General features: G+C 38.3%; 1 protein-coding gene and 1 pseudogene across 1 annotated transcript in view; both read left to right on the top strand.

Moving 5' to 3' along the window:
• Positions 1-24,309, top strand: part of L3MBTL4 (L3MBTL histone methyl-lysine binding protein 4) — a 411,329-nt gene that overhangs the window by 8,862 nt on the left and 378,158 nt on the right. The window contains exon 3 of the mRNA XM_028123942.2: positions 20,117-20,171. Coding sequence (XP_027979743.1) covers positions 20,117-20,171 — 55 coding nt within the window. The remainder of the gene's footprint in view (positions 1-20,116; positions 20,172-24,309) is intronic.
• Positions 12,070-13,162, top strand: LOC114224706 (aminoacyl tRNA synthase complex-interacting multifunctional protein 1 pseudogene; annotated as a pseudogene).

Genomic DNA, 24,309 nt, shown 5'->3' with positions numbered 1-24,309 from the left:
CTCTTCAGTTTGATGTCAGGTTAAGTATGGTTTGATGAACTCCAGGCATTAAGAAGACATGTCAAGGGATGATCTTATCCACAGTTGGTTTTAGATGTTAACTGTAGGTCTGTGTCCAGTCACAGAACTGTTTCCTTTGGATCAGCCTCACTGGGAGGTGAGGTGGTTAACGTGGAGCCAAGGTCCGGTTCCCTCTGTGGTCCAGATTGGCTTCATCTCAGTTCTGTGAGAGTTGACTACTCTCAATGTACCCCAGAGAACTTGCTTCAAAGGGGTTCCTTGTACCAGACTTAGGAAGACCTGCATCTGTCTCAACTTATGTGAGGATGCCATTTTTCTCAGCATTTTGCATTTGTTGTGTTGTGCCCTCTGAGGAGACAAGGTATTTGATGTGTTCAAAGTTGTTCTTGGATAGCGGTTCTTCAGCTGTGATCTCTAGAATAGCAGCGTGGCACCTTGGGGTTTGTTAGAAATGCAGTTTCTTGGGCTTTACTCCAGACTTACTGGATCAGATCTGCTGGGGCTGGGGCTGAGCAGTTTGCATTTCATAAGCCTTCCAGGTGATTGTGGTATGCTCTCATGTTTGAGAACCACTGTTCAAGGGAAATAACAAGGCCTAGTTAATCAGTATTGGCTGCTGCATATTTCTTACATTTTTGAGTTTAATATTGGAGACCACATCTCCTGTCCAAACATATTTGCTACCTTTTCTCAGTATCATTTCTGGTCAAATTGCTGAAATTATTACCGTCCCTTCTCAGCACTTCCATTATCTTGCTCTACAACATGAATATTCAACCTTCTGTCTTTTCTGTGTTGGCACAAATCCCAGTTTTCTCTTGAAGCCTAATTTGGTTTCTAACTTGATGCCAGTAACTTTACCATTATTTCCTTTCCATGTTGGGATTTTCCCATTTTTGAACTCCAAAAGTGCTCAACACTTAATATAGGTGCTGTTTGAGTGTGGTGCCTTGTGTGGCTGGATTTCCAGAAGTATCAGTTGAATGATGTTCCTGGTGTTTAATGGCATCTCCAGGCAAGTGGACTTCTTTGATCATAGTAAGATAATGATATTTCAAAGGGCCATACTACCGATTTGAGTTTCGAGGTGCTTGGAACATGTAATTATTTTAAGGAATGTTCACATACGATAGTAGAAAAGATGTACATTTAGGATGAATTCCACATTATACTGTCAGTTAGGGGCTCGTTGTCAGTTACAGTGTCCACTTTAATTAGTTAAATTTGTAGTTTAATATAGTAAGCTGATTTACATCCGTGTCTGCATTCACTGTGGAGAGAGGGGTGCAGTCATGATTGAATTTCATTACTAAAATCATGTTTGAAATTTTCTTGAAATATCACTAATATTCTTTACTTTCTGGGTTACCCATATGATTTTACAGGTGACATTTCCAGCCAACTAAGCAAAACAGCATTGCTAGATTAAGCACATTAAACATAAAACTAATGAACAATTGGGTACTTTCTAAACATCTGTTTTTGAGGTAGTAATTTCATATCTTCAATATCTAGTAATTTCCAGATGTTGATAATAATATCTGTCAACGAATGTCTTCTTATACTAGAATTTTCTATGTATTTCTTCATAGAATTTCAAAAGCATTTCTTTATATTTTTTCAATATACAGGTGTATAGTTTAAAAAAATAGTACAAATAGTACTATTAGTATTATACTATTAGTGCAAATAGTACAAATAGTGTGAAAATAAGAAGAAAATTCTCTACTATACCCACTCACACACATGCTAAATCCCCAAATCTTTTATTTACCTATTTTTTTTAAGAGAAGGTGAGAAAGAGCAGGAGAGGGGCACAAAGAGAAAGAGAGAGAATCTTAAGCAGTCTCCACGCTCATTGCTGAGTCTGACTCAGGGCTTGATTTCAGGATCCTGAGGTCATGAGCTGAGCTGAAATCTAGAGTCGGACGCTTAACTGATTGAGCCACCTTGGCACCACTCTCAAATCTTTATTTAAAGGTGTGACCCCTGTTTATGTTTCCTCATGTATCTATATAGGAATCAAAAGCAAAAATAGGAAGCTAAAATATCCAAACCCTTATGTACACATACATACATACATAATACCTACTACATGCATACATGTATCCCAAATGGGCTCATACTCTACTTCCTGTCCTGTATCTTGCCTTTTTTTTTCTTTTTTTTTTGCACTTAAGCATGTATGTCTTGGAACACATACAGATCATGTCACTGTTTTCAGTGGTGCTTAGTATTCCACTCTGTGAATATACCATAATCTATTTAAATAGTACCCTTCCCTAAACAAGTAGATGATTTTTAGTTTTTGTTGTTATCTGCTGTGTTAAAACCAAATGTTCTTATTCATATATTTTGGTATGCTTTTGTAGTTGATTCACAGATAAAATCTTATCAGTAGACTCATCATACTAAGAATATGTGCGTTTAACATCTTGATAAAACTTTTATATCATCTTCCAGAGAGGTCACCCCAGGGTATACTCTCTCTAACATCATCTGCATGAGTGTTCCTTTTGCTTAGGCTTTATTACACGTCTGATGCTTTTGTTTACCGACATCTGTCACTTGGATGAGCTTCATTCACTGGGCTGGCCCACAGTGCTGCCACAGGTTTGAAGAGGGGAGTTGCCCTGGCTCTGGTAGATTCCTTAACATGTCATGCTTCTTCGTGCATCCAACGTGAAGATAGGTGTCCTTTTCAGTGCCATTTGTTATCCTTTTCCACTCACCACCGTTAGAATTGACTAGCAGGGTGTAGGTACATGATAATTGGGGAAACTAAGCATTTCTTTTAAGGTGATTTCACAGGTGTTTTGTGTGCATAGTGGGTGTTCTGGGCATGAGACCCCAAACCATGTGTAGGCTGTAAAATTTCAGATTTCCTACATAAAAATGCAAGTTTCCTAAATAAAAGGAAATTTTATTTGACTATAGAAAAATAAAATAATTGTGTTAAATATCTGATACTAGATGAATATTTGTTCCCATTCTTCCTCTTCCTCTGAACCTCTTAAAATCTATGAATCTGTATCTGTTTAGTGAAGTCTAAACTTCAAGAAATAGAAATATGAGACATTTATTCTCTAAAGGATCTGAATAAATCTGAAAAACAAATTTATTGTTGAATAGAAAATAACTAACTTATATAGGATAATGTGAGACAACTAATTGCTTATGCACATGAGTACTCCTAGGTACATTCAGCCTTCAGAGAAAGGTAGAATTATTGGGGGCTCAAGTCTTGGCTTTGAAAGATGAGAGTATCTAAGATGTGTATATTTAATGCTTTATTTAATGTACTTAACAAATACAGTTTATCTAACACATATTTAATGCTGTTGTAACAAATGGTTCTTAAGTCCAACCTGGTAAAATAATCTAACCTGGTAAGATGCATATGAGAGAATACAACTTCTTTGTGTTTTAATATCTGGGTGCTATCTAGGCAACTAGCCTTGAGAGAGAAGGAAGTTGAAGGGTTAGAGGAGGGATCATCTGGGCCAAGGAAGCAGCATGAGCAAAGTCTGGGGTTGGAAGCAAATATGGTGTATGTGATAAATGACGGTAGTATAATGACTTGTCTGACTGAGCAGATGTTGCTATTGGCAGTTTTGTAGAATGAGTGTTAGGCTGGGGGTCAGAATATTTGGATTTTAGTCTTTGGCTCTGGTGGTAATTAGCTCTATGAACAAGGACAAGTCCTTCACCAGACTGGGGCTCAGTTTCTTTGTTTATAGAACAAGTCTTAGATTAAAAGATCTTAAGGGTCTTTACATTTCAGTGAGTCTGAGATTTGGTACATAATGAAATAGTAAGATGACTAGAATGGACGTGAGTGGCTAAGCTTTGAGAGTCTTGATGGCAGAGCAGAGGAATTTGTACTTGATATTGTGTCTGCTGAACTTGATATACTGGAGGAAGGGGCCATTGTTGGCTTTGACTTGGGCATAGTGTAATTAAATTTTCTGTAAAATCCTTAAATAAATATTGAGAAAATATTTAGGGTAGGGCTATATTAGTTTCTTAATCTTCAGTAGTACTTAATTTTTTTTTATCATTTTGTTGCCCTACACTTGACAGATATACTAGTTTGCATCAGCCAATAGAATTCATTTATATATGGGGGAACCATAGAAAGGGGATGTTTATAAAGCTATTTTAGATGTTTTCGCTTTTTTCTTTTTGGTGGAAGTTCTTGGCCAATACTGTTTTAAAATATACCTGGGATTTTGTTTTTATTCAAGTAGAGGGAGGCTAACAGATCTATAGACAACTGCCACTGAAAAATTAGTTACTCATGTTTCCCAAGGGGGAAGCACAGCACACCATGCAGTGCTATACCAGGTAGCGCCAGCCTGTTCAGGGGCAGAAAGACTGAGGGGAAAATGTGGGCAAGAGCCTTTATTGTGTTTTTTATAAGAATGAATGGATGAAGAGGATCAGGAAACTAAGGAGGTTTAGGATTGGCTGGTTTGAATAATTTCTCTAGTTTCTGTCTTGGGGGATGTCTCTGATTGTCTGGTACCTGGCCCTGGGAAAATTTAGGACTGGAGCATAGCCTCTCAGACTGTAGGAACATGATAGGGGCGAGGGGGAATGGACTCAGGATTGGTTGGTTTCCATTTCAAAGGCATGATCCAGGCAAGTTGTTGGCTATCTCTAGGAATTAGTTTCCCGGTCCACAAACCCCCAAAATGTCACATTATAAAATACTGAAAATAAAAAACACGATGAATACAAATCCTAGAGAGAGATTTCATCCAGAGATTATGTTATTGAATATTTGAATAAAATGAGATCATTTCCTTCTTTCTGTCTGCATCAGAATTCCAGGAGAACAATGGAAAGCAATCCTTTCCTGTTTTTTTTTTTTTTTTTTAAAATCAGAAAGGTTAATTTCATTTGTCTTTATTAGTTTGTCACCCACACTGGATCAGAGAAAAAGAGAATTTGGAAAGTGAACTTGAGACAGCAAGTGAAATTCCAATGCTAGTTTATTACTGGAGTTACCAAAGGGGATTTCAGTGTTTCCCATAGTCCATGAAACCAATAGGTGTCACCCTCTATTCTCATGGAAGAGGACCGATGGTTGCTGGATAGTCCTCCTATGCTCCAGGAACTGGTCTGAGGTTGAGAGAGGCACGGGCAGTATATGGTAGTTCCAAGGTGAGGACTTGAAATTGCTAATCACAGATCAGTGAGTGAAAGGCCTTTGTTTTGCTTCCTTGATTGGAATTCATAGATAGGGAAATGTAGACACTGATTAATTAGAAAAATCACTGTAACTTGTGGTAAAAGTATATGATGCATCCAGGAGGTAACAGAACATGAAGCCTTGTTGGTTATTTTCCCACCTAAAATCCTCTCTTCCAAAATGATGCATTTTAAATTGGCAAATGGAATGTACCATAGCAAAGACTTATTTTATGTTCCTTGAACCACTATCTCCCCTTTTTCAGAGTGCTGGGTTTCTTTATTTTTTCCCCCTAAAGCTTTATTTTCAGTTTTCAGAACTAAAGTTTGAAACCTGAGAAATCACAGTAATGGTTTTATTTTTCTCAATTCATACTGATTTCCTTAAGTGTTCTGTCTGGGAAGATAAGGAAAAGTGCTCATTTTTCCTTCTTTTCTTTTTTTTTAATTAACTCTCTATTCATTAATAGCAGTGTGGATTTATTACCTTTATGAAATAATTAATTAGCTCAGACAGAAGCAAAGAATGTTAAAACTAGCAGGAACTTTGGAGAATATTTAGTCCAATCCCTTTATTTTATAGACAAGAGAAATTAGGTCCAGATAATATATGTCATTTGTTCGCAATTACATACTTTTGTAGGTGGGGTTGGGATTTGGCCTTAGGCCACCTTCTCCGAAATTCAGCATTTTTTCTGTTCTATTGTATGATATTAAATCCTCTTTTACTTACAAAATTGTCCAAAAAATGAGGTCAGTGTATCTTAAGAGAAACATTCTCTTAAGTACAAAATTGTGATGTTTCAGGTGTATGTCTACATATGTATAACCTTGGTTCATCTAAAAAACATACGGACATGAGGAGTTTGGGTAATTTAACTCCGAAGTGAGAGGTAGTGTTATTTTTCAGAGGAATATGTTTCTTCTATCTAGGCAGAATTTCAGTAGCAAATAAAGAAGTGTGAACCAAACATCCTAATCTACTAACAGAGTGACAGCATATTATATATTTCTTTTTATATTTGAATGATACAGTGATTAAAAAAATGCTTCAGTAACTGTTGTGCTCACGTAATCAACTCTTGAATATTATTTCTTGTTACCATTTCAGTTTTTGCAGTAGAACCTTTATGAGAAGAGACTGGTGGTGTTTTGAATTATGTAAATTTCTTGTGTATTGAGTGGGTAAAAAGGGATGAAATTGGGGTAAAGAGCTGCCTTAGGAAATTAGACCGATTCAGTTCATCATTTCACATGCAGTAGAACAGAGGTAGATGGGATTGGGTTATGGCTTTTCTCCTTCCACTCCCTGCCTGGTAAATGGTGCTGTGTGGCTCATGCTGTGGTCCGTAGACCTTCAGCAGTGGCATCAGCAGGGGCTTGTTGGAAACTGGTAATCTCAGGCTCCATCCCAGACCTGTGGAATTAGGGTCTGCATTTTAACAAGATACCCAGGTGATTCATATGGATATTAAATTTTGAGAAGTGCTTGATTATAGTTTTATCAGGATGCTATTGTGTTAATTGTATAAAGATATCCATGATATCCTTGGATGTGAAATTGGCTAGGTAGAAAAGTACTTGAATTCATACCTTCATTCATCAAATATTTGTTGAGCTAGATTAGGTGCCAAGTTATGATTTGGGGATGAGAGATGGTTAAGATACTGTCTGCCTTCAGTAAGCTCATCCAAGTAGGTGAGACCAGTAAGATAGATGATGGTAGTGCAATGTGATAGGTACAATAGTAGAGATTTGTAAATGATATTTCCAGGCTTCAGTAGGTTACCTAATTTGCATGGGTGGAGAGGGGAGGAGGAAGTAGGAGCAAAGAAAGCTCCCCAAGTTAACTCCTAAAGAATAAGTAAGCATGTATTAGTTTTCTATTGCTGCTTAACAAATTACCTTCAACGTAGTGGCTTAAAACAGCTATTTATTATTACCTCACATTTTTCATAGGTCAGACATCAAGGCATGACTTAAATGGATTTTCTGCATAGGGTCTCAAAGGGTAAAATCAAAGTGTTGGCCTGACTGAAATCTTTTTTTGGGCTCAGTGGCCTCTTTCAAGCTCATATGGTTGTCAACAGAATTCTGTTCCTTGTAGTTATAAGACTGAGGTTCCTGCTTTCTTGCTGGCTGTCAAGCAAGGGACGGTCTTGGATCCAAGAGGCCCTGTAGTTCCTTGTCACGGGCACTTTCACAGCCTGGCAGCCTGCTCTTTCAAGGCCAGCAGGAGATCCTTTGGCTTTAGTCAGCTAAGTTGGAGTCATATATTGTAAGGTAATCAAAGGACTTAGGATCTGCACTTTGCAACCTGGTGGAGGGAGGTGTGGATCAGTTGGTCATCTCGTCTGTGAGACTGAGAGTGGTCTGGTCTGGTAGGTGTCAGAGCGAACAGGACAGGAGTGGGCAGGAGGGAAGCTCTGGAGAGCAGCTGGGATGGTTGCACACAAGAGGCAGGAAGGCAGGGAGGCAGAGGCGAGGCCAGAGTGGTGCAGGGGGAACACGCGAGTGCAGGGTTGTCACAGTAGAGGTGAGAATGTGATAAGGAGTGGGGGACAGCAGAGTACATTTAAGTCTTTATTCTTTCCTTAATCAGCCATTCAGTAGTAAACTCCTATCAGATCATGGGTGGTCAGTGCATAAACACTGGATGTTGTGTTTCATTTGTGTCTAAAACCCACTGCAGTTCCTGTTATATAATAATTGCTCAATAAATGTTATTTATTTACTTATTTTTAAAGATTTTATTTATTTATTTGAGAGGGAGAGAGCACAAGCAGAGGGGAGGAGCAGAGGGAGAGCAGGGAGCCCGATGTAGGACTTGATCCCAGGACCCCAAGATCATGACCTGAGCCAGAGGCAGCTGCTTAATCAACTGAACCAGCTAGGCACCCTCAATAAATGTTTTTTAAATAGGTAATTAATTTGGTTAGGGTTTAAAGATTCTTTCTCTACTCTCCCCTCAGAATTCTTCTTTCATCAGAGATTCTGTTCATTTGAGATATGTTTCTGCAATCAGTAAACACAAATAGGTAGGCTAACTTAATTTTTATGAAGTCTGGATATATTCTTGGTGGTGTGAAATCTGGCAGAACACCTGACAGCTACCATGGGGAGCTACGTGTCATGTGCTGCAATAAGGCTTTACCCATGGATCTAAATTCAGTAAGGAAGTTACGATTATCTCCAAATTACAGATTAGAAAACTGAGGCTCACAGAAATGAAATCACTTGCTCAGCATCACACCACTAGTAAGGTGGATTGGGGATTGGACCCTCAGATGCCTGACTCTAAAACTTGAACAGAAAAGAACTCGCTTATTGTGTGTAAAACATGAAATAGCCTAAGGAATCATATTAAAATACAAGGTTGTCATAATTAAAACACTGTGTCACTGTTAACTGAAAAGATAAGCTAAAGAAACAGAAGAGAAACACCAGAAGAAGAAACAAATGCACATGGGAGTTTAGTATATAGTACACACATGTTAGGATAGGTAAATAGCCACCTGGCAAAAATAGTGGATATTTACTTCACACTATATCCTGGCTCAAATTCAGATTTATCAAAGATTCAAATATAAGAAATAAACCATAGGCGCCTGGGTGGCTCAGTCGTTGATCGTCTGCCTTCGGCTCAGGTCATGATCCCAGGGTCCTGGGTTCAGGCCCCACGTCGGGCTCCCTGCTCCGCGGGAGGCCTGCTTCTCCCTCTCCCACTCCCCCTCCTTGTGTTCCCTCTCTGGCTATCTCTCTGTGTCAAATAAATAAATGAAATCTTTAAAAAAAAAAGAAATAAACCATAAATGTAACAGACATAAACAAAGTAGAAGGTTTTTTTAATTTGGGAGTAGAAAAGGATTTTCTAACTATTATTCAAATCTAGAAGATGTGAAAGAAAGTTTGGTAATTTCCTTTCTTAAACAACAAAAATCTCTGCATATTAAAAAAAATACCATAAAAAAGTAAAAAAGATAAATGACAAACTGGGAGAAAAATAATGCATCTCATAATGTAGACAAAAGATTAATCTCCCTAATTTACCAAGACCCAAAGATGAGTAATCATTCCAATAGAAAATGGACCAAGGATGTAAAAAGATATTTCACGGTGGGGGGGGGGTGCGGAGCAAGATGGCGGAGGAGTAGGAGACCTGGATTTCTTCTGGTCCCAGGAATTCAGCTGGATAGGGATTAAACCATTCTGAACACCTACGAACTCAACAGGAGATCGAAGAGAAGAATAGCAGCAACTCTCTGAACAGAAAAGCGACCACTTTATGGAAGGTAGGACGTGCGGAGAAAGGAATCCGAGGTGATATTTGGGAGGATAGACGGTGGGGGAGGGGGCCTCCGTCGGCGGCTTCTGGCAAGTGATAGAGCCACGGAGCACAAAATCGTTAACTTTTAGAAGTCGGCTCCGCTGAGGGATGTCGCTCCAGTGGCTAAGCTGGGGGTGGAACCCTCGCGGGACAGTGTGGTCTCAGGACCCTCGGGGTCACAGAAAGACTGGGGGTGCCTGAGTGCGGCAGAGCTCCCAGGTATCGGAGCGGGGAAGTTGGCTGCAGAGACGGAGACAAGGGGTGGGTTTTCAGCTCTGGGTTGCCATAAACTGTGATCCGCGGCACAGTCAGGCCACTGCTCCTCCAGCAGGGACCCAACAAACGGCAGATCTGGGGAGACTCCCCTTCTTCTCCCGGGAGGAGTGGTGTGGGAGGGCACTGCAGGGATCTGCTGGGTTTGGAGACTCCACACCGAGTCGGGTGTCAGAGATAGAAACGCTTGGTCACAGGCCTGTGAGAACGGAGTGTGGCCGGAGACCAGGGAGATGGGAGTGACTGACTGCTTTTCTCTGGGGGCACACTGAGGAGTGGGGCCCCAAGTTCGTGACTCCTTCGGGACGGAGATTGGGAGGCCGCCATTTTCACTCTCGTCCTCCAAAGCTGTACGGAGAGCTTGCAGGGAACTAAAGCTCCTGAGAGCAAACCCGAGCAGATTACTTAGTCTGGACCCGGCAAGGGCGGGGCAATTCCACCTCCGGCAAAGACATTTGGGAACCACAGCAACAGGCCCCTCCCCCAGAAGATAAGGGAGAACGGCCAGCCAAGACCAAGTTTACCGATCAATGAGAACGTCAGAACTCCAGCGCTAGGGGAATACTGCACATAGAACTCATGGCTTTTTTTTCCCTGATTCTTTAGTCTTGCAAAGTTAATTTTTTAAATTTTCTTTTCTCTCTTTTTTTTTTTGGATTTTTCTTTTTCCCTTTTTCAAACAACATCTTATCAATCCCTTTTTTAAAAATCTTTTTTATTTTTCAATTTTAGAGTCATATTCTATCACTTCATAGTAGTTAACCTGATTTTTGGTATATATATATATACATTGTTCTCTGTTTAAAATTTTGAGATACGGTTTCTTCTAACAGATCAAAATATACCCTAAATCTCTAGTGTATGGCTTTGTTCTAGTCTCCTGCCTGATTACATTCTCTCCTCCGCCTTTTTTTTTTAAATCCTCTTCTTTTTTCAACCAACTTCTTATCTATCAGTTCTTTCTATAAAATCTTTTATAATTTTCGTCTTTACACTCACATCCCATCTCTTATCGTATTAACCCTTATTTTTGTACATATATAAGTTTTTCTTTCTTTAAAATTTTGGGAGGCACTTTCTTCTAACAGACCAAAATACACCCAAAATCTAGTGTGTGGCACTGATTTAGGCGCTAGCCTGATCATATTTGATCATATTCTTTTTTTTTTGGTTTAGTTTTGTTTTTGTTTGTTTTTATCTTTTTCTTTTTTCTTTCTTTCCCTTTCTTTTCTCCAGGTTTCAGGTCTTTTCTGATTTGTTTAGTGTATATTTTCTGGAGACTTGTTACCCTGTTAGCCTTTTGTTCTTTCATTCATCTGTTCTCCTCTGGACAAAATGACAAGATGGAAAAAATCACCTCAATGAAAATAACAAGAGGCAGTACCGATTGCTAGGGACCTACTCAATATGGACATTAGTACGATGTCGGGACTAGAGTTCAGAATGATGATTTTAAAGATACTAGCTGGGGTTGAAAAAAGCATGGAAGTTATTAGAGAAACCTTTTCTGGAGAAATAAAAGAACTAAAATCTAACCAAGTCGAAATCCAAAAGGTTATTAATGAGGTGCAATCAAAAATAGAGGCTCTAACTGCTAGGATAAATGAGGCAGAAGAGAGGATTAGTGATATAGAAGACCAAATGATGGAAAAAAAGAAGCTGAGAAAAAGAGAGATAAACAACTATTGGAACATGAGGGCAGAATTCGAGAGATAAGCGATACCATAAGATGAAACAATGTTAGAATAATTGGGATCCCAGAAGAAGAAGAAAGAAAGAGAGGAGCAGAAGGTATATTGGAGCAAATTATAGCAGAGAACTTCCCTAATGTGAGGAAGGAAACAGGCATCAAAATCCAGGAGGCACAGAGAACCTCCCTCAAAATCAATAAAAATAGGCCAACACCCCGACATCTAATAGTAAAACTTACGAGTCTCAGAGACAAAGAGAAAATCCTGAAAGCAACTCGGGAGAAGAGATCTATAACCTACAGTGGTAGAAACATTAGATTGGCAACAGACCTATCCACAGAGACCTGGCAGGCCAGAAAGAACTGTTTTGATATATTCCGATCACTAAATGAGAGAAACATGCAGCCAAGAATACTATATCCAGCTAGGCTGTCATTGAAAATAGAAGGAGAGATAAAAAGCTTCCAGGACAAACAGAAACTAAAGGAATTTGCAAACACAAAACCAGCCCTATAAGAAATATTGAAAGGGAGCGTGTTCCCAACTGCTCCGGACTGAGGCTGCCCGGGTGAGGCTCCCCAGGTTGTTGTGTCCACCGATTCATAAATTATAAGCTTGGACATTAAAAGAGCTAACTCCAGAATCAGACAGACAGATTTTCTGCTGTTTCTTGGCAAAAATGGCAAGTAATGGTGCTGTTCTGAAGAGACTGGAACAGAAGGGTACAGAAGCAGATCAAATTATTGACTATTTAAAGCAGCAAGTTGCTCTTCTTAAGGAGAAAGCAATTTTGCAGGCAGCTTTGAGAGAAGAGAAGAAACTTCGAGTTGAAAATGCTAAATTAAAGAAAGAAATTGAAGAATTGAAACGAGCTAATTCAGGCAGAAATTCAAAATGGAGTGAAACAAATACCATTTCCATCTGGTACTCTGCTGCAAGCTAATTCCACAGTTTCTGAAAATGTGATACAGTCTAGACCAATAACAACTATAACTTCTGGTGCCAAAGAACAGATAGGAGGAGGAGCGGAAGAAAAGAAGATGAAAGAGAAAATTGAAGTGAAAGGAGAGAAAAGAGAAAAAACAGCAGTCAGTAGCAGGAAGTGCTGACTCTAAGCCAGTAGATGTTTCTCATCTGGATCTTCGAGTTGGTTGTATCATCACAGCCAGAAAACACCCTGATGCAGATTCTTTATATGTGGAAGAAGTAGATGTTGGAGAAACAGCCCCAAGAACAGTTGTCAGTGGCCTGGTGAATCATGTTCCTCTTGAACAGATGCAAAATCGGATGGTGATTTTACTTTGTAACCTGAAACCTGCAAAGATGAGGGGAGTAGTATCTCAAGCAATGGTAATGTGTGCTAGTTCACCTGAGAAGGTTGAAATCTTGGCACCTCCTAATGGGTCTGTTCCTGGAGACAGAATTGTTTTTGATGCTTTTCCTGGAGAACCTGACAAGGAGCTGAATCCTAAGAAGAAGATTTGGGAGCAGATCCAGCCTGATCTCTTTACTAATGATGAGTGTGTAGCTACATACAAAGGAGCTCCCTTTGAGGTGAAAGGGAAGGGAGTGTGTAGGGCTCAAACTATGACCAACAGTGGAATAAAATAAAATACTTCATTTACTGAACTACATTTGAGAAAACTTTAATAACAATAAAAAGGAATATATTTGTCACTTGTACCTAAAAAAAAAAAAAAAAAAGAAATATTGAAAGGGGTCCTCTAAGCAAAGAGCCTAAAAGCAACATAGACCAGAAAGGAACACAGACACTATTCAGTAGCAGTCACCTTACAGGCAGTACAATGGCACTAAATTCATATCTTTCAATAGTTACCCTAAACGTAAATGGGCTAAATGCCCCAATCAAAAGACACAGGTTATCAGATTGGATAAAGAAACGAGATCCATCGATATGCTGTCTGCAAGAGACTCATTTTAGACCCAAAACAGCACCAGATTGAAAGTGAAGGGTTGGAAAACCATTTACCATGCTAATGGACACCAAAAGAAAGCTGGGGTGACAATCCTTTTATCATACAAATTAGATTTTAAACCAAAGACTGTAATAAGAGATGTGGAAGGACACTATATCCTACTTAAAGGGTCTGTCCAACAAGAAGATCTAACAATTGTAAATATCTATGCCCCTAACAAGGGAGCAGCTAATTATATAAGGCAATTAATAACAAAAGCAAAGACACACATTGACAACAATACAATAATAGTGGGGGACCTTAACACCCCCCTCACTGAAATGGACAGATCATCTAAGCAAAAGATCAACAAGGAAATAAAGACTTTAAATGACACAGTGGACCAAATGGACTTCACAGACATATTCAGTACATTCCATCCCAAAGCAACGGAATACACATTCTTCTCTAGTGCCCATGGAACATTCTCCAGAATAGATCATATCGTAGGTCACAAATCAGGCCTCAACTGGTACCAAAAGATTGTGATCATTCCCTGCATATTTTCAGACCACAATGCTTTGAAACTAGAACTCAATCACAAGAGGAAAGTCGGAAAGAACTCAAATACATGGAGGCTAAAGAGCATCCTACTAAAGAAAGAATGGATCAACCAGAAAATTAAAGAAGAATTTTAAAAATTCATGGAAACCAATGAAAATGAAAAGACAACTGTTCAAAATCTTTGGGATACAGCAAAGGCAATCCTAAGAGGAAAGTATATAGCAAAAAAGCCTTTCTCAGGAAACAAGAAAGGCTCAAATACACAACCTAACCCTACATCTAATGGAACTGGAGAAAGAACAGCAAATAAAGCCTAAACCGAGCAGGAGAAGAGAAATAATAAAGATCAGAGCAGAAATCAATGAAATAGAAACCAAAAGAACAGTAGAACAGATCAATGAAACTAGGAACTGGGTCTTTGAAAGAATTAATAAGATTGATAAACCCCTGGCCAGATTTACCAAAAAGAAAGGAGAAATGACCCATATAATGAAAATCATGAATGAAAGAGGAGAGATCACAACCAACACCAAAGAAATACAAACAATTATAAGAACATATTATGAGCTACTATATGCCAGCAAATTAGATAGTCTGGAAGAATTGGATGTATTCCTAGAGATGTATAACCTACCAAAACTGAACCAGGAAGAAATAGAAAACCTCAACAGACCTATAACCACTAAGGAAATTGAAGCAGTCATCAAAAATCTCCCAATAAACAAAAGCCCAGGGCCAGATGCCTTCCCAGGAGAATTCTACCAAACATTTAAAGAAGAATTAATACCTATTCTTCTGAAACTGTTCCAAAAAATAGAAATGGAAGGAAAACTTCCAAACTCGTTTTATGAGGCCACCATTACCTTGATCCCCGGGGAAACCAGACAAAGACCCCATCAAAAAGGAGAATTACAGACCCATATCCTTGATGAACATGGATGCAAAAATTCTCACCAAAATACTAGCCAATAGGATCCAACAGTACATTAAAAGGATTATTCACTATGACCAAGTGGGATTTATCTCTGGGCTGCAAGGTTGGTTCAACATCCGTAAATCAATCAACGTGATACAATACATTAATAAAAGAAAGAAGAACCATATGATTCTCTCAACAGATGCAGAAAAAGCATTTGACAAAGTACAGCATCCTTTCTTGATCAAAACTCTTCAGAGTATAGTGATAGAGGGTACATACTTCAGTATCATAAAAGCCATCTATGAAAAACCCACAGCAAATATCATTCTCAATGGGGAAAAGCTGAGAGCTTTTCCCCTAAGGTCAGGAACACGGCAGGGATGTCCACTCTCACCACTGCTATTCAACATAGTATTAGAAGTCCTAGCCACAGCAATCAGACAACAGAAAGAAATTAAAGGCATCCGAATCGGCAAAGAAGAAGTCAAACTCTCACTCTTTGCAGATGATATGATACTTTATGTGAAAAACCCAAAAGACTCCACCCCAAAACTGCTAGAACTCATACAGGAATTCAGTCAAATGGCAGGATATAAAATCATTGCACAGAAACCAGTGGCATTCCTATACACCACCACCAAGACAGAAGAGACAGAAATTAAGGAGTTTATCCCATTTACAATTGCACCCATAAACATACTATACCTAGGAATAAATCTAACCAAAGAGGCAAAGGATCTATACTCAGAAAAGTATTAAATACTCATGAAAGAAATTGAGGAAGACACAAAGAAATGGAAAAACGTTCCATGCTCATGGATTGGAAGAACAAACATTGTGAAGATGTCAATGCTGCCTAGAGCAATCTACACATTCAATGCAATCCCCATCAAAATACCATCCACTTTTTTCAAAGAAATGGAATAAATAATCCTAAAATTTGTATGGAACCAGGAGAGACCCCGAATAGCCAGAGGAATGTTGAAAAAGAAAAGCAAAGCTGGCGGCATCACGATTCCGGACTTCCAGCTCTATTACAAAGCTGTCATCATCAAGACAGTGTGGTACTGGCACAAAACAGACACACTGATCAATGGAACAGAATCGAGAGCCCAGAAATGGACCCTCAACTCTATGGTCAACTCATCTTTGACAAAACAGGAAAGAATGTCCAATAGAAAAAAGACAGTCTCTTCAACAAATGGTGTTGGGAAAATTGGACAGGCACATGCAGAAGAATGAAACTGGACCATTTCCTTACACCACACACAAAAATAGACTCCAAATGGTTGAAGACCTAAATGTGAGACAGGAGTCCATCAAAATCCTAAAGGAGAACACAGGCAGCAACCTCTTCGACCTCAGCCACAGCAACTTCTTCCTAGAAACATCACCAAAGGCAGGAGAAGCAAGTGCAAAAATGAACTATTTTGTCCTCATCAAGATAAAAGCTTTTGCACAGCAAAAGAAACAGTCTACAAAAACCAAAAGACAACTGACAGACTGGGAGAAGATATTTGCAAATGACATATCAGATAAAGGGCTAGTATCCATAATCTCTAAAGAAATTATGAATCTCAACACCCAAAGAACAAATGATCCAATTAAGAAGTGGGCAGAAGACATGAACAGACATTTTTCTAAAGAAGACATCCAAATGGCCAACAGACACATGAAAAAGTGTTCAACATTGCTCGGCATCAGGGAAATCCAAATCAAAACCTCAATGAGATACGACCTCACACCAGTCAGAATGGCTAAAATTAAAATTCAAGTCAGAAAATGACAGATGTTGGCGGGTATGTGGAGAAAGGGGAACCCTCCTACACTGTTGGTTGGAATGCAAGCTGGTGCAACCACTGTGGAAAACAGTATAGCGGTTCCTCAAAATGTTGAAAATAGAGCTACCATATGATCTAGCAGTTGCAGTAGTGGGTATGTACCCCAAAGATACAAATGTAGGGATCCGACGGGGTACGTACATCCCAATGTTTATAGCAGCAATGTCCACAATAGCCAAACTATGGAAAGAGCTAAGATGTGCATCGACAGATGAATGGATAAAGAAGAAGTGGTATATGTACACAATAGAATATTATGCAGTCATCAAAAGGAATGAAATCTTGCCATTTGCAACGACATGGATGGAACTGGAGAGTGTTGTGCTGAGCGAAATAAGTCAATCAGAGAGACATGTATCATATGACCTCACTGATATGAGGAATTCTTAATCTCAGGATATAAACTGAGGGTTGCTGGAGTGGTGGGGGGTGGGAGGGATGGGGCGGCTGGGTGATAGACATTGGGGAGAATATGTGCTATGTTGAGTGCTGTGAATTGTGGAAGACTGCTGATTCACAGATGTGTACCTTTGAAACAAATAATACATTATATGTATAAAAAAATAAAAAGGTAGCAGGGGGGGAAATTGGAGGGGTAGATGAACCATGAGAGTTGATGGACTCTGAGAAACTGAGGGTTCTAGAGGGGAGGGGGGTGGGAGGATGGGTTAGCCTGTTGATGGGTATTAAAGAGGGGACGTTCTGCATGGAGCACTGGGTGCAAAGAATGAATGGTGGAACACTACATCAAAAACTAATGATGTAATGTATGGCGATTAACATAACATAATAATTAAAAAAATAAATAAAATATGAACCTTTAAAAAATGAGATATTTCACAGAAAAGGAAATACAAATGGTTTTTAAATACACAAAGTAATCTTCAGTTTTGTCTTAATGAAACAAATGGAAATTAAAACTATAGTAAGATATTTTTCACTCATCATCTTGTCAAAAATCCAAAAATTTGATAACGCACCCTGTTGACAGGCTATAGGAACACAGGCTCTGATCCAAGGCTTGTGGGATTGTTGAGTGAGGCAGCTCATGTGGGGCTTAGCAGCAGGAAAACATGAGTCTCTGTTGACCAGCAGTTTCACTTCTTTTTTTTTTTTTTAACATTTATTTATTTATTTGAGAGACAGTGAGCAAGCATGAGCAGGGGGAGGGGCAGAGAGAGAATCTCAAGCAGACTACATGCTGGGCGCAAAGCCCAGTGTAAGGCTCCATCTCATGAGCCTGAGATCATGGCCTGAGGCGAAACGAAGAGTCAGACACCAAACTGACTAAGCCACCCAGGCATCCCATGGGAGTTTGACCTCTGAGATGTTATTCCATAGATATCCTTGCACATATGCAAAATGACATATGTGCTAGTTTTTCACTGTAGCATTATATGACTGGAAGTAAAGATTAGAAACAACCTAAACATCCATAAATATGGAACCAGTTATGCAAATCATGAAATATCCATTCAGTGTAGTATTGTGCAGCTATGAAGAAAGAATGAGAATGCTCTTCATAACCTGGTAAAGATCTCTGAGGTATTTTGTAAAAATAAGAGAGGTAGAAAACAGTATTATGTGCTACCTCCATGCATCAGAGCAAGAAAATAAGATTATATATTCATGTTCCTTTGTATTTTTTTAAAGAAAACCTTGCAAGGACATACTACAGTCTAATGACAGTGATTACTGGGTGGAGGTAGTGAGTTGGTCGGATGGAGGAGGAAGGGTGGGGAAGTTTTCACTGCATTACTTCTTTCTATGTATAGTTTTACCTTGAACCATCCAAATTCAAAAAACAAATGATTTGTATAGAAAGACATCAAGCTAAGGCATCTCAAGGAATTTATCACAATCAATTGTATATGGCTGTATCGGCAAGTGGTTGCCTGGTTTGCTTACCCATCAATAAAGAAACATTAATCACATATCTTAATATATGTGGATTACTTGTTTATTTGAAAATTGTATGATTTACTATTACACAAATTGTATTTTGTACCTCAAAGCCACAGACCAAAAAAGAAATTATAAAACTGTGATATATAAAAATGAAATTAACAGTATTTATTTTAACAGTTACAAGTTTGCTCTCATGAAAATATTAATATACATTATCCTTTTTTGAAAGCTTGATTCAGAGCTTTATGTTGCCGTTATCTGAAGTCTGTTTTTTAGGTTCAGTTGTAATGGTTGTCATGGCCAGGATGACTGAGTATCCTGTTTGTCTAGACCTTAGGGGTTCCCCACACGTGGGACCTCAGTGCTGTGACTGACTAGATCAGTCTGGGGGAAAACTGGGGCAATCAGGCACACTTGTCATAGCTTAAGATCTATCCCAAAGATATATAGAACTAACTTGAAGAAATGATCGTTCGCCAAGCCTGCTAAGTCATGACTCTCATTTCTCAGCATCTCCCATCAATTATGTGAAGGTTTTTATGTATTTCATCTGCTGAATTTTCATCTTCTCTGATGACAATCAGTTTTTCTTGGGAACCAATCAAAAATATTGCATATTTATATTTCAAAAAGTAAGTTCAAAACCCTATGAAACCCTTCATTTGGAGGATTCTGAAATTGGGAAACTGTTCCCAAATGTTGTAAATGTATAATTGTGAGAGTTTGTGTAGGGGGCATACATTGTTTATGGCCACAAAATTATTTAAATGAAACCCATTTCTGGATACCCATTAACAAAAGCTCTTTGCTACTCTGAGTATCTTTCAAAAAGAAGTTATCCCCTTAGTCTTTGTTAGGTGGTCAGCCTTCCTTCCAGAGTTGCTACAAGAGTGTCTGATGAATTGCTTGCTCTGTAGAGAGAAGCTCTGCCATGTTCCTGTTGGGCGCTTGTGCTGTTTGTCATATTCAGTCTGTGGTTTTTTTCAGAGCAATCCCTTGAAGTCCGTTGTCTCTTCTCTGCAGGTTAGTTTGGCTAAGATTAGATAGTGTAATCTTAACTGAACCTTAATAAACTGTCCTAGATGCCAGTAGGCTGAAGGACGTTGGAGGGCTTGGCTCTGGTGTGGACTTGCCTCTTCCATCAGCCTGCCTCTAGCACGACTGCCACCCCAGGCAGCAGGGGGGCTCCCTTATCAACTTCGGTATTAACTGTTATTGAACCTTAGTCTCTCTCCTATTTTAGCCAACAAAGAATTAAGACCGTAATAAAGGATGCCTCCCATGTCTAAATGATCATTGCATGCCCACTGGAGTTTGCACACCACCCGAGGGCACTGGCAGCTGATGTATTGTCCCCGTCTTTCCAGTGTTTTTCATGGCGTGGCTTCCTGCACACAGAAAAGTTTGTTTCCGGTGTATTATCCAGAAATATGGTCTAAGCCACGTTTTCTGTGTTCTAGGAGCAAGCTGAGGAAGAAAAGAAGCCCAGGGATGGTGCAACCCTGTTGAGTCACGGTAATCATCACCATCTTTTACAGTTTTAGTACACAATGAATAACTTTTAAAAGAAGTTTTTATCAGATAGCTTTAGTTGTTTTAGGTTTATTAATTTAAGTCTAATAATCATAGTATCATTTATTGACATTGTGTTGCATTCTCTCCTGTAGACTTTATCAGTCATCTAGGATTTCTGAATAGGTACATCAAGAAAAATTCTGAATCTCTGACCTCATTTATTTGCCTTTTAAACTGTTTTAAGTAAAACAACTTCCAATTTGTAAACCTTCCCTGAGAACAAGACAATAAGAGATGCTACTTAGTTTATTATAATTCTTTGCTTGAGCTCTTCTCAGAGTAGTTTAATCTTCTAATGATTGCATTTGTGCTCTTCCATTGAAGTCATGTTTTAGAGGAGATTGTACATTTGCTCTAAAATGAATATCCCTCATTCTGGTTATTAATACACCAATAAGTTTTAGATAAGAGCTTTTTAATATTCAGCTAATTTACTGATGTTTTAAATTTATTATTTATTTATTTTTTAAGAGAGCAAAAGGTGGGGAATGGGCAGAGGGAGAAGGAGAGAGAGAATCTTAAGCAGCCTCCATGCCCAGCACGGAGCCTAACACAGGGTTTGATCTCACAACCGTGAGATCATGACCTGAGCCAAAATCAGGAGTTGAATGCTTAACCGACTGAGCCACTCAGGCACCCTTCTGATGTTTTAAACTTAAGTCAACAAATGCAGATGGTATTTTCCTGGAATATCTATTCCATTATTTTATGATTATTGCTACACAAGTAGACAACTGTTACTAAATTTTCTGTAAAATGTAGCTGAATGTCCCAACATTTATGCTACTCTCCGTGGGAAGGAAGCATATACATTTGATACATATTTTCTAATGATATTTTAAAAGTATCTTAAATATTTGCTGAATAAGCTTTTTTTAATAAACAATGGAAACAACTAAAAATACCTTGAAAAAACGACAAGCAAAATTTGAGGTTTTTAAAGACCATTTTATATTGCTTAGTTTTGGGACAAAATACTGAAAATTTGTGATCTTCCATCTAAATGCTTTTAAAATAAAAGTTGTTTTCTGCTATAAGCAAAATATGCTGCTTTAAATTCTTTTCTTCTCTTGCTGTCAGCCAGTCCCATCATGTTCTTTGCTGAAAAAGCAAAATAGAATGCCGTAATTTGGTAATTATGTAACTTGATGTTCAGCTCCATTGAAATACACTTTAGTTATGCAACACTGGAATTCTAGAAATAAATTTGGATTGTACCTGGCCCTAACAGTGGGGCTTTTTTAAACGTTATGTTTTTCTTGTAAGAGAGAGGTTGTGATTTATTATGTTGTTGTTCTCCTCTGCAGCTATATTTTCACACAAATGCAAATTGCTTTAGATTCTTTTATTCCATGGTTGTTGCAACATTTATTCTAGAAAAAGAAGACACAGTTAGGCCAACAATTTAAGAATGTTCGGTCCTCAAAACTAAGATTTTTTAGTAATTTAGTATTTAATAGTTCCATTATAGCCAAATATATGTTTATTGTAAATAGTTTTCCAGTTTGAATAGAAAGTGGCTTTTTGCTGTTGTTCTTCCATTGTCAGACTAGTTTTTATGGTCAGTGGTCCATTCTCAAAAGTTTCACCCGTGGTTTATTCTCAAATCTGAGGTTGTTGCTGTTTGCCTCAACTATTGAACATAGCTCCATGGTTAGAAGAAGGTTGGGATTTAGTTTGTGCATATAGATGCAATAAAATGCTAGTGGAAATGGAAATTGAATTATTTGAGGGGCTTTTGAGGTACTGCTTTTAGTGGGATGAAGGAAACAGTTCCCTTAGTTGCCTATTATTGTAATAGTACAGTGGGGATTTTCTTCCTATAATTTCTGAAAATTGTTTAATTTTTTTTTCTCTAGGCTTCTTGCAAAACAAAACAAAAAAAAGATTTAGTCACTTACCTATGTCTTAAAAATAATAACAAAAGGAAAGCAAAAGAAATGTATACATACATACTTATATGTGAACAGAAAGATTGTGTTGAAAAAGAAACGCTTAATTCTTAGTCCTGATTTTACAACAAGGAAGGCATTTCTTTGGAAATCATTACAAAATAATTTATTAAGAGCACAATCTGTGCCACTAATACTGACTCCTGTGTTATAGATGATGAAGATTTGAGAGGCCCTTTGAGTTCTTTAGGGTAAACAACTAGTGAATGGTGGATCCAGGATTTGAACCCACATCTAGTAATTCTAAAGCTTATGTCCTTTCTGCTGTACATGTTATTTAATGTTCTCCCTTCTTTGTAGCTATTAAGACAAAAGTAGAGAAAATGAATCTTGCTTAGAAATGTGATGGGAAAGATAACTGCTAGTAATTAAGGTGCTCATGCTGTGTAATATAGCCCTCTGTGTCCATGGGAACTGGCTGAACTAGATTTTTCCTGACATAGTCATGCCCTGAGATTAATTTTGTTTGGTTCTTTTGGAAACTCTCTCAGCTACAGTATTCCTGGTGATTCAAAAATTTTAACAATTGTCTTGGATACCCCTAAGAAAAGGGTTTGTTTTAGTAAGTATTATTTGTTAATAATTATTTATGACTGAAGGTATCCAATTAGTATTGTCAATCACTCCGTAATTCCAGACCTCTACATTTGAAGTCTCCAAGATAAAAACAGCTAATTTCTTCAGATTGATGAATGATCGGGCTTTTCCCCTTCTAAATTTTAAGTGTTCTTTTTAACTAATGCTAATACTTGTTTGGTTGAGTGTTGGGGCAGTGAGGTCTTTATAAACTTTTAAGAATAGAAGAAATTATAAAGGAAAATGAGATATATACACATCCAAATTAAACTTTGTACATCAAAGAACATCATAATAAAAATTAAAATGGAAATAAACCAGCAAATATTTACAACTACTGACAGAAGGTCCATACACACAATGGACTTAGAAGAAATAATGAGATACACTAAGATCTCAGTGCAGAAACAGACAAAAGACATGAACAGGCAATTCATGGAAGACAGAATAAAAGTAGCTGAAACAGAAATGTCTTACTAGAAAGCAAAGAAATATACATTTAAATGTAATGATGAACATTTTTAGCCTCCTGATTAACAACAATTAAAAACATGCTGATACCACTTGCTGGTGGGCTGGGGGAGCTGGCTGTCGGGATGCTGCTCTTGGGAGTGCCAGTTGTTCCATTGTTTTGGGAAACATACTGATGGCATTTATTGTTAAATAAACATTTCCTTCAACTCAGGAACTCCACTTTTTGGAATTTCTCCCAAAGAAATAAGCCATCTAGGGCGCCTGGGTGGCTCAGATGGTTAAGCATCTGCCTTCGGCTCAGGTCATGATCCCAGGGTCCTGGGATCGAGTCCCGCATCGGGCTCCCTGCTCCTTGGGAGCCTGCTTCTCCCTCTGCTTCTCTCTCTCTCTCTCCCTCTCTCTCTCTGTCTCTCATGAATAAATAAATAAAATCTTTAAAAAAAAAAAAAGAAATAAGCCATCTACATTGAATATATGCATATGATATTCATTGTGGTACCAATTATAAATGGAGAAAAGTTGGGAGTAAGTAATGTAAATGTCCAGTGAATTTGGAATAGGTAAAACATTATGGTACAACTGTGTGTAGACAGTTGTGTGGTCACTTAAGTGCTTTTGAAAAAAATCAAATTAGGGCGCCTGAGTGGCTCAGATGGTTAAGCATCTGCCTTTGGCTCAGGTCATGATCCTGGGGTCCTGGGATTGAGTCCCGCATCGGACTCCCTGCTCCTTGGGAGCCTGCTTCTCCCTCTGCTTCTCTCTCTCTCTCTCTCTGTCTCTCATGAATAAATAAAATCTTAAAAAAAAAGAAAAAAGAGAAAAATATTAAATTACATGAGAAGGAAAGCTTTTGATAACATATTAAGGGGGGGAAGCTCAGGAGAGTAATCTCAATGATGGTTGAAAAAAATCACATATCTATAGCATAGAAAGAAAGATGTTAATTATTATCTCTAAGTTATGAAATAAAAGAATGCTTTCTATAATTTCCAAGTTTTTTTTTTTTGCAATTCGTAGGTAATCATGGTACAGTCAGGTAAATATTGAAAAATAAGTTTGGAAACTTCTAAACATTA

Source organism: Eumetopias jubatus, unplaced genomic scaffold, assembly GCF_037043125.1.
Source record: "Eumetopias jubatus isolate StellerSeaLion01/CBP00866 unplaced genomic scaffold, mEumJub1_p1.0 scaffold_16, whole genome shotgun sequence".
In the NCBI taxonomy this organism is placed as follows: Eukaryota; Metazoa; Chordata; class Mammalia; order Carnivora; family Otariidae; genus Eumetopias; species Eumetopias jubatus.
This window is presented reverse-complemented; position numbering and strand designations above follow the sequence as displayed.